Here is an 11,150-nt window from a genome sequence, read left to right on the forward strand (position 1 = left end):
AAAATTCTCAGATTACATTGACCTCAATGCGGTCTGCTATGGATAAATCAAATTGAAAGTGAAAATAACACATTTATTACATTGCTCATAAAAGACGGAATAAATGATTTCAAAGTACATTTATTATTCTTTTTCTCCTAAATAAAACTTTGCGAGCTTTTATTCCAGTAAGTTTATTCTTCTTATCTTGGGTGCTGTTAGTTTTCTGCTGCCGACGCATTTCTACAGACTATTTAAACCAGATAAAGAAATGTTTACAATACTATAACCCAGTGGTTCTTAACCTTGTTGGAGATCCTGAACCCCACCAGTTTCATATGCGCGATCACCGAACCCCTCTTAATTGGAAAAATAAAATATGATTTTTTCAAATTCAAAACATAGGAGGTATATATTTATACATAGGAGGTATATATTTATACATAGGAGGTATATATTTATACATAGGAGGTATATATTTATACATAGGAGGTATATACTTATACATAGGAGGTAGATATTTATACATAGGAGGTATATATTTATACATAGGAGGTATATATTTATACATAGGAGGTATATATTTATACATAGGAGGTATATATTTATACATAGGAGGTATATATTTATACATAGGAGGTATATATTTATACATAGGAGGTAGATATTTATACATAGGAGGTAGATATTTAAGTATATATTTATACATAGGGGCACAAAATGAAAAAACCATTAAGAACAAAGAACAAAACCATGAAAACAGGATTATCACACAAAAACATAATGAATATTTACTGCAGATCAGTGAATTCTGCTGTTGTCTTTCAGAGACCAGTTCAGAAATGAGCGGCTTTACCTTGGCAAGTGCCACTCTCATGTCATTAGGCAGGCAGTGTTCCCCCCACATTAGGCAGGCAGTGTTCCCCCACATTAGGCACAGGCAGTGTTCCCCCCCACATTAGGCAGGCAGTGTTCCCCCCCACATTAGGCAGGCAGTGTTCCCCCCCACATTAGGCGCAGGCAGTGTTCCCCCCCACATTAGGCAGGCAGTGTTCCCCCACATTAGGCAGGCAGTGTTCCCCCCCACATTAGGCAGGCAGTGTTCCCCCACATTAGGCAGGCAGTGTTCCCCCCCACATTAGGCAGGCAGTGTTCCCCCACATTAGGCAGGCAGTGTTCCCCCCCACATTAGGCAGACACAGTTCTCCCACATTAGGCAGACAGAGTTCACCCACATTAGGCAGGCAGTGTCCCCCCACATTAGGCAGAAAGTGTTCCCCTACATTAGGCAGGCAGTGGTCCCCCACATTAGGCAGACACAGTTCTCCCACATTAGGCAGACAGTGTTCCCCCACATTAGGCAGGCATTGTTACCCCACATTAGGCAGGCACAGTTCCCCCACATTAGGCAGGCACAGTTCCCCCACATTAGGCAGGCAGTGTTCCCTCCACATTAGGCACAGTGTTCCCCCACATTAGGCACACAGTGTTCCCCCACATTAGGCAGGCAGTGTTCCCCCACATTAGGCAGGCAGTGTTCTCCCACATTAGGCAGACAGAGTTCACCCACATTAGGCAGGCAGTGTCCCCCCACATTAGGCAGAAAGTGTTCCCCTACATTAGGCAGGCAGTGGTCCCCCACATTAGGCAGACACAGTTCTCCCACATTAGGCAGACAGTGTTACCCCACATTAGGCAGGCATTGTTACCCCACATTAGGCAGGCAGTGTCCCCCCACATTAGGCAGGCAGTGTTCCCCCACATTAGGCAGGCAGTGTTCCCCCACATTAGGCAGGCACAGTTCCACCACATTAGGCAGGCAGTGTTCCCTCCACATTAGGCACAGTGTTCCCCCACATTAGGCACACAGTGTTCCCCCACATTAGGCAGGCAGTGTTCCCCCACATTAGGCAGGCAGTGTTCCCCCACATTAGGCAGACACAGTTCTCCCACATTAGGCAGGCAGTGTTCCCTCCACATTAGGCAGGCAGTGTTCCCTCCACATTAGGCAGGCAGTGTTCCCCCCACATTAGGCAGGCAGTGTTCCCCCCACATTAGGCGCAGGCAGTGTTCCCCCCACATTAGGCGCAGGCAGTGTTCCCCCACATTAGGCACACAGTGTTCCCCCACATTAGGCAGGCAGTGTTTCCCCACATTAGGCAGGCAGTGTTCCCCCACATTAGGCAGGCAGTGTTCCCTCCACATTAGGCAGGCAGTGTTCCCTCCACATTAGGCAGGCAGTGTTCCCCCCACATTAGGCGCAGGCAGTGTTCCCCCCACATTAGGCGCAGGCAGTGTTCCCCCCACATTAGGCACAGGCAGTGTTCCCCCACATTAGGCGCAGGCAGTGTTCCCCCACATTAGGCGCAGGCAGTGTTCCCCCACATTAGGCGCAGGCAGTGTTCCCCCACATTAGGCGCAGGCAGTGTTCCCCCACATTAGGCGCAGGCAGTGTTCCCCCACATTAGGCGCAGGCAGTGTTCCCCCACATTAGGCGCAGGCAGTGTTCCCCCACATTAGGCGCAGGCAGTGTTCCCCCACATTAGGCAGGCAGTGTTCCGCCACATTAGGCAGACACAGTTCTCCCACATTAGGCAGACACAGTTCTCCCACATTAGGCAGGCAGTGTTCCCCCCACATTAGGCGCAGGCAGTGTTCCCCCCACATTAGGCGCAGGCAGTGTTCCCCCCACATTAGGCGCAGGCAGTGTTCCCCCACATTAGGCGCAGGCAGTGTTCCCCCACATTAGGCACACAGTGTTCCCCCACATTAGGCAGGCAGTGTTCCCCCACATTAGGCAGGCAGTGTTCCCCCACATTAGGCAGGCAGTGTTCCCCCACATTAGGCAGGCAGTGTTCCCCCACATTAGGCAGGCAGTGTTCCCCCACATTAGGCAGGCAGTGTTCCCCCACATTATGTAGGCCAGTGGTCTTGAACCTGCGGACCTCCAGATGTTGCAAAACTACAACTCCCAGCATGTCCGGACAGCCAACTGCTGGGAGTTGTAGTTTTGCAACATCTGGAGGTCCACAGGTTGAAGACCACTGATATAGGCAGTGTTCCCCCACAGACATACAGCCTCCAGCCATATACAGTATATGCATGAGGAGGAGGTTTGTTACAGTGTGTCACCCAAGTAGTAAAGAGATTACATGAGCAGGAGGTTTGTTACAGTGTGTCACCCCAGTAGTAATGTGGGGCGTGTCAAAGGGTGGGCCAATGGGTGGAGTCAAGGAGTAGGGGGTGGCAAGATTTTGCTTAGGGTGGAACAATCCTGTGAATAGGTCGTTATCCCTAGTACTAAGGCTCAGGATGGAATATGATGACAGAATGTAAATATATCTGCAGATTATCAGCCATGTCTGAACTATACTGTATCTTACAAATGTTTGTTTACTAATACCGGTAATATGTATGTGATTATATTCTGAAATAGTTTTCTTTCTCAGATCAAAACGTAACTTTTGTTATTTGTAGGAAACAAAATATATTGAAATGCGTTGGCAGCAGAGAATTTTGAAGTTTGATGTTGCTGTAATAAAATACGTTTTCATCAGAAAAAAAAAGAATAAAAATCTTTTTTGAAATATTCTATTATGTCTTTTATTAGCAATATATTGAATATTTTATTTTCACTTTCAGTCTCATTTATTAGGAAATTTTTTGGGACATTTAGGTAACAGAAAAAGGTGTGCATTGCTGATCACAAGTGCTTCCAGGGGGTGCTGCTAGAGTGGTAAAAGATCAGGGACACAAAGCAGATAAAACACAAAAATATAATTTATATAAAAATATCGGTGTTAAATAATACTGCTATATGGACCGAATATTGCTGCCATACATTAATCAGCTATGGGACAGTGGTATGCAATGATTTGGAAATGCCACAAACAAATTAATAGACTGAATAACAGGATTATTTACACTATTTATAGCGAGAAAAAAAAATATCTATATATCTATAAATAACTATAGTAATATAAAAAGACATCAAGAATGCTGGATATATTCCCTTTATATTCCTGCCTGATGCATGGCTCATGTGGCCCCTGTTGTCTTCTCTGGCTGCTTGATATTCTTTACCATCCTTCTCCCCCCCTTACCTACATCTCCCAGAAATCATTGCAGCTCTGCTCTGCCAGCCCTCACCTTCCTGCTCTAAGCATTAGAGAGAGATTCAGTGTCTGATTGGCTGAGACTGCACACACCTCCCAATTCTCAGCTCTATAGAGAGGATGACTCATCAGTGATTGAAATAAACTTCTCAGGAGGGTGGGGGCTGCTTTCAGAGAGGGATTTGGACAGAGACAGAGTGGATGCCTGGATGATGTCATTCTCTCACTTCATGCATCTAAGTGACAACCAAAGAGGGGAAACTGCTCTATATAGCCAATGAATGATGAGAGGGAAAGGATGGGCTATGGATTTAGTTCCTCAGAGTACCCCTTTAAAAATCTATCCTAATCATAGTATCAGAGCTCTGTTTTGTAACAAATCCTCTGTTGTGTAACACATTGCACAAACTTCAGCACCCAGCATTCCCGGACAGCCGTTGGCTGTCCGGGCATGCTGGGAGTTGAAGTTTTGCAACATTTGGAGGGCCACCAGTTTGAGACCACTGTTTTACACAAATGGAATATAACCTAGTTGTCATTAATATCACATATGACCAATTCTCACAAAATTCAATATATCTGAAATAAATGTGCAGAGGACCAAGGTCTAAGAAGTAACATTCAGTATAAACACAAAAAAGGTCAATAAAATAATGGAGCCGTAATGGAGCCCGGTGGCGGCACTGGTACAGATGTAGTTATAGACCGTCGACAGTCCGCTGGTCTTGAACAACTGTTGGTTCATGTCACAGACGCTTCTGGTGGCGCAACCGCGAAAGGCCAATACGGATTCTTCTTGCGGATATCCTGTAGAAAAAATTTAAAAATATATTTTTTCCATAAATTAGAACATTATGTAGAGAGGTGGCGGTCCTCAAGGCTCCACCAACAGCTCAGGATAAAAATTGTCTCCTGTTCTATTTCAATGGAGTAACTGAAGAAAAAGAATGTTGGTGGCCTTAAAGGGGTACTCTGCTGCTCAGCATTTGGAACAAACTGTTCCGAATGCCAGAGATGGCGCCGGGAGCTCATGATGTCATAGCCCCGCCCCTCATGATGTCACACCCCGCCCCCCTCAATGCAAGTCTATGGGAGGGGGAAAGCCCCTTTAAGGACTGGGTCGGGGTTCACTGATTCAAAGGATCTGTACAATTTAAAAAATAAATAAATAAATAGCAACAGCCTTTGGTTAAACCTTTAATATTCTAACCCTGTTATGTGTATACAGCTCTAATGTAGATTTGAAGGGGTACTCCATCCCTAGACATCTTATTCACTATCTAAAGGATAGGGGATAAGATGATCGTGGGGGGTCTGGCCTTTGGTACCCCTGTGATCTCCGGGCCAGCACCGCAGCGTTCGGAACACGGGAGCTTGGAGGTTCCGTGTTTGTGATGTCACGTCACACCCCTTCCATTCATGTCTATAGTACGAGGCATGACGGCTAGTACATAGCCGTTATGCCTCCTTCCATAGACATGAATGGAGGGGGCATGACGACTGTGGCACAGAATGGAGTTCACTGGATGACTGGGGTGCCGCACCAAAGATCAAGAGGGGTCCCAGTGGCTGGACCTCCTCAATCAGACATCTTATTCCCTAACCTTTGGAGGAGAGGATTACCTTTTTAGAGGAGCGGATTACCCTTTTAAGTTTTTTTCTTCAGATTACAAACATTTCCTGCATACTCTAATTTAAATGTATATAGGTCTGTAGGGGGGAAATTGAAAAGTTATGGCTATTAAAAACAGCCGAATGGGCAATTTTATGCACTTCATTTAACTCTCAGAGGGGTTAAAGGGGTTATCCAACATATGGTCACTTTAGTATTTATATGCCAGACAGTAAGGGATATGCTTAGCAAGGATTCATCCTGTGTCTCCAGTCATGCTGCTGGCTTGTTTGTGTGCACAGGCTATTTCCTGTTGGACTTTCCTCCCTTTAACTAAAATCCCCAGGATTCCTTGCTTCTAGGTGGGAGTTGACTTATCTATTTCCAATACATCAGCCATCTCACCCATTGCAGCACAACTAAGCTCCCTTCTATGCGTGCTATGCTTAAAACTACAATTCCCTGCAGCCCTGTGTAGAATGATCTCCTTCCCACCTAGCAGTCAGGAAACACTGCTTTATGGGATGTTTTCTAAATAATTATCTGCCAGCTTAACCTGATGTGTCTCTTTAGTGAACTGAAAAATTGTGGGTTGTGCTAATGCTAACCAATCTATTGCTGCGTCTGTCAGCAAGGCTCCGCCTATGAGGAACAATGTTTGTAAATGTGCTAACTACGATCACATTTCCCTTATTGTTATAGGTGCATTTTATTCGTTACTGCCTGAGTATTTTTTTCAACTTCAGAGAAAATAAAAAGGAAACAGCAATAAGACCTACCTGAGGTAATTGTGCTTAGACGGATGCACATGCTTTCATTTCCATAACACACTGTGGAATTCTGGGTATCACAGCGGTCACTGTTGATAGTCTGGCACTGGCGACACACTATTCCGTTCGCCCAGGTATTATTTGTAGCTGGACTTGCAACTTGAAATATAAAAAAAAAGAAAAATCTGTATTTTTTTGTTCCTATACTTTGTCAGAAACTGTGTTTTTTTTTAATTGGTCTTGATAGGATCCCAAAGTATTATGGTCTTTCAATGGAACAAACTATCTATTGTCATGATGGACATCACATAGGACAGGAAAGAGTGAGCCCTAAGCTGACCCTGAACCTCTTTCCCTGCCTACTTGCACAGTCGCCCTAAAACTAGGGATCGGCCGATATTGATTTTTTTAGGGACGATATCGATAATCAGTGAACTTTGAGGCCGATAGCTGATAACTTATACAGATATTCCGGTATAAGTTATCGGCTATTTCCGTTGCGTTGAGGACGTCACTCGTCATTGCGCAGCGCACAGCAATAGCGCAGGATGCCGCAGGAGCCAGAAGTAGCGCGGACCCCAGGAACAGGTAATTATAAAACCTGGGATGGGGGAGGCAATGGGGCAGCGGCGGCGGACGTCTTGGGGTAGGGCATTATCGGCAAATCGGCAAGGTAATTGCCAATACCGATAATGTCCAAAATCGTGAATATCGGCCAATAATATCGGCCAAACCAATAATCGGTCGATCCCTACCTAAAACAGTGACTCTACAGTACAAATGGGCAACAGTCCGTACACTAACTAAAGTGCAGGGGCGCCATGGTCAAAACAATAAATGGAACAGTACAAGGTTGGCGACAAGTCAGAAAACAAGAGGTCAATAAACCATAATCAACAAACAGGAAACTAGAATATTAAATAACGGCAGGAATGCAAAGTAGTAAAAACAGATATTTGGGAAACATGGCAGCAGGTATACAGCGTAAAACAGCCTAAGACAACAAAGACAACAGCCTAAGAACCATAGGTTATAATATGGCAGATATGATAATATGAACAAGACAGGATACTAGGAAATACATAAAAGCAAGACTAGACCAGGAATGCAGGGGATGAACAGGTTAAACTGAAGTTAGATACTATATAGATCAGGAAGGCATAAGAGCCAATTCACACTAGAAAAAATACAAAAACACACAAAGACCCAAAGGTCTGAACATGGACCAAGATACTTTACAGTCCAGGATACATTAGAACTAGGAACCAAAACAGACTCCTATGTTAGGGATAAACCGAAGATCAGAAAACGGATCTAACAATAGGAGGAACCAGATAAATTACAAACACCAAACTCCAATCATGGAGGGACACAAAATACAAATAGATTCCAAGTTAGGGGCACACAACTATGTGGGACAGGACCTAACGTTGGAGGAATTTGCAAATTACAAAAACATAGGCAAAGATTCAGGTTAACAGAATCAGGTGTGAACACTAACCAAGACACAGGTTCACTAAACAGATACAAAGCTAGAACAGGCTAAAACCGACCAAGTACACACAGAATAATAGAGAAGTCAGAACGATGGTAAAGGCTAAACAAAAAGGTGAACCACACAAACTACAACAATAATACATGTGTGCACAGACAGAGACAAGAGTGCAAGGTTCTTTGCCCTGGCGCTGCTCTCTAGCGATCGCTTTCAGACTTTAATCCAATATTTATGTATCAAATAACTTTTATTGACATATAAATGTGTCAATAAAAGTTATTAGATACATAAATATTGGATTGATGCCTGAAAGCGATCACTAGAGAGCAGTGCCAGCGCAAATAATTTTTCCCTGCTGTACAAGTTGTCTTCACGCTACCAGATTCTCCCCGTCTGTGAGGAGACCGGTCCAGAAATTTGCAGGCAGCAGCTCGAGATCCTACGTCTGTACCCCACACGGAGGGGTTATATATACATGAACCCAAGGGTCATCTCAGGTGAGCGCAACACCTATACACGGGATCTTGGGGACCCTACCACACAGAATTACGCAAGGCGCTGTTTCCTCCTTCTCTTTTTTTTTCCCTTCACAAGAGTGCAAGGTGATACAGAGTAAAAAATCACATGGTTAGGATCTGTAAATCCAATAGTAGGTAGAATGAAGTCTCGGCACTCATGTATAGCTGCAGAATCTCTCGTATTTATTCACACTTCTTAATAAAGTGACACACAGGATGCGTTTCTGCCTCAAGCCGTTATCAACCGTAATGCTCACAGATAGATACAAGGTACAATATAAAGGAAGCCTGCCCCATCCGGTAGGCCATTCCTCAGAATTAGGACTAATTGGCCTACCGGATGGGGCAGGCTTCCTGTATATTGTACCGTGTATCTATCTGTGAGCATTACGGTTGATACCGGCTTGAGGCCAAAACGCGTCCTGTGTGTCACTTTGTTAAGAAGTGTGAATAAATACAAGAGATTCTGCAGCTATATGTGAGTGCCGAGACTTCATTCTACCTACTATTGTTGTTCTTCGATCTGCGAGGACCACTCGATATACATGAGTGCTCAGACTCCATCTACTTCAGGATCTGTAACTCCTACCTGACCAGGGAGAAGAATACGCAGACTGGTCAGATGCGCTCATTACATCTATCGTCTTAATTGTTATAGAAAAAATATTATATACCAATATCCATACTTACATTGAGGTTCATTGGGAGTGCACCGATTCTCCACAGTACAACAGGTGGAAGCCATCTGTAACGTACCACCTGGAAAACTACTGCTTCCGGTTACATTGCACTGATTCTTGGGCGCACAAGATCTGAAGAAGTTTTTCGCAGTAGCTCCATCTGAAATACAATAAATAAAACTAAAATATTACCCTATATCTCTAGTAGATGCCTGTAACCCTGCGGTAATAAATAGTTTAGGCATCTTCTTAGCAGCTACCATAATGTACGATGGTCACAGTTTTCTAGCTAATAAATATAGTTAAATAGTAAAGAAAAAATATGAATTCCCTTGTAGATCTTGTACATTTGAATGATTCAGATGTTTATTGGGAAACTTCAGCCAGGCTTGTACATGTGATTTCTTGAGCAGAGGGACCTTGCAGCGGGATCCTGCAAGGTCCCTCTGCTCAAGAAATCACGGTGTAGTTAGTTACCAATTGTCCTCTTGGTGACTATGGTCCCAGCTGCCTTGAGATCATTGACAAGATCCTCCTGTGTAGTTCTGGGCTGATTCCTCCACGTTCTCATGATTATTGAGACTCTACGAGGTGAGATCTTACATGGAGCCCCCGACTGAGGGAGATTGACAGATATCTTGTGTTTCTTCCATTTGTGAATAATGGCTCCAACTGCTGTACACTTCTTCCCAAGCTCCTTGGAGATGGTCTTGTAGCCCATTCCAGTCTTGTGTAGTCTACAATCTCCTCCCATGGTGGAGAGTCTGGAATCTGATTGATAGCTCCTGTGGACAGGTACCTAGCTGAGATTTGAAGTGTTCCCTTTAAGAGAGTGCTCCTAATCTCAGCTTGTTACCTGTATAAATAACACCTGGGAGCCAGAAATCTTGCTAAATGATAGGGGATCAAATACGTATTTTACTGAGTACAATAGTAATCACTTCATAAATTATGTGAAATTTTTTGGGGGGGATTTGTTGTTGTTATTCTGTCTCTCACTGTGCAAATAAACTGACCATTAACATTATAGATGGGCCATTTCTTTGTCAATGGGCAAACATACAAAATCAGCAAGGGGTCAAATACTATTTTCCTTCAATATATCTAGTGTTCAACATGAAATTACTTGCAATTCATCATAACAAAAACATTTGGAAAGTTGAATGTTTTTATCAGAAATAGATACGATTTAAAGTAATATTTTTGGGTAAACACAAAAAGATAAAATTACATTACCATTATTTTAGTTGATTTAAAGGGGTACTCCGCTGCCCCAGCATTTGGAACATTTTGTTCCGAACGCCTGGAACGGGCGATGGGGTCGTGATGTCACGGCCATGCCCCCTCAATGCAAGTCTATGGGAGGGGGCGTGGCGGCTGCCATGCCCCCTCCCATAGACTTGCATTGGGGGGCGTGGCCGTGATGTCACGACCCCCCGCCCGCTCCAACAGTTCTTAACGAATGCCGGGTGCTGCACATAGATTGCGGGGGTCCAAGCGGCGGGACCCCCGTGATCAGACATCTTATCCCCTATCCTTTGGATAGGGGATAAGATGTCTAGTTCAGTGCATCCTCGTGTGTATACCCCGCTACAAGCAATAAAGCAGCAAGTTTTGCAAGAAGCGTCCTGGATGCCGTGTCATTCTTCTTTGATTAGGTATCGTGCATACATCTGACTGAAGACGCTGGCACCGGATGGTCTGCTGTGCGACTCCTGTCTGTGGCTGCTATCCTAAGAGGAGCTAAGTTCACATTGAATGTACGGTGGAGTGGTGCTGACTCTACTTTCTACTGATTGCGCTTAAGTTAAGTTAAACTTACTTATTGTAGTTACCATGTACAGAGATGAGCACTGATCTCCATCAGAACAGGCAACGCTGCCGCCGGTGCAATTTGTTTCAGTCCCACTGAAGCAAGAGACACAAGACAAGGAGTAACCTAGGAAGGAAAAAAGAAGACATACAGCACTGTGGAAGAGTT

General features: G+C 44.2%; 1 protein-coding gene across 1 annotated transcript; it reads right to left on the reverse strand.

Annotated features, from left to right (window-relative positions):
• Window positions 1–4,701: 4,701 nt before the first annotated feature.
• Window positions 4,702–11,148, reverse strand: LOC130294275 (phospholipase A2 inhibitor and Ly6/PLAUR domain-containing protein-like). The gene is made up of 4 exons (XM_056543888.1): window positions 10,992–11,148; window positions 9,180–9,329; window positions 6,486–6,635; window positions 4,702–4,901 (listed from the first exon to the last, which is right to left on the reverse strand). Exons 1-4 carry the CDS (start codon window positions 11,005–11,007, stop codon window positions 4,702–4,704), a joined length of 516 nt encoding a protein of 171 aa, XP_056399863.1. The 5' UTR covers window positions 11,008–11,148.
• Between the last annotated feature and the right edge of the window lie 2 nt (window positions 11,149–11,150).

Source organism: Hyla sarda, chromosome 10 (assembly GCF_029499605.1).
Source record: "Hyla sarda isolate aHylSar1 chromosome 10, aHylSar1.hap1, whole genome shotgun sequence".
Classification (NCBI taxonomy): domain Eukaryota; kingdom Metazoa; phylum Chordata; class Amphibia; order Anura; family Hylidae; genus Hyla; species Hyla sarda.

Excerpts from the sequence above, each read along its gene's own strand:
- LOC130294275 (XM_056543888.1), bottom strand. Across the intron at positions 6,636-9,179 it reads CACTCCCAATGAACCTCAAT|TTGCAAGTCCAGCTACAAAT; the intron begins GTAAGTATGGAT and ends TTATATTTCAAG. Across the intron at positions 4,902-6,485 it reads TCTAAGCACAATTACCTCAG|GATATCCGCAAGAAGAATCC; the intron begins GTAGGTCTTATT and ends TTTTTTCTACAG.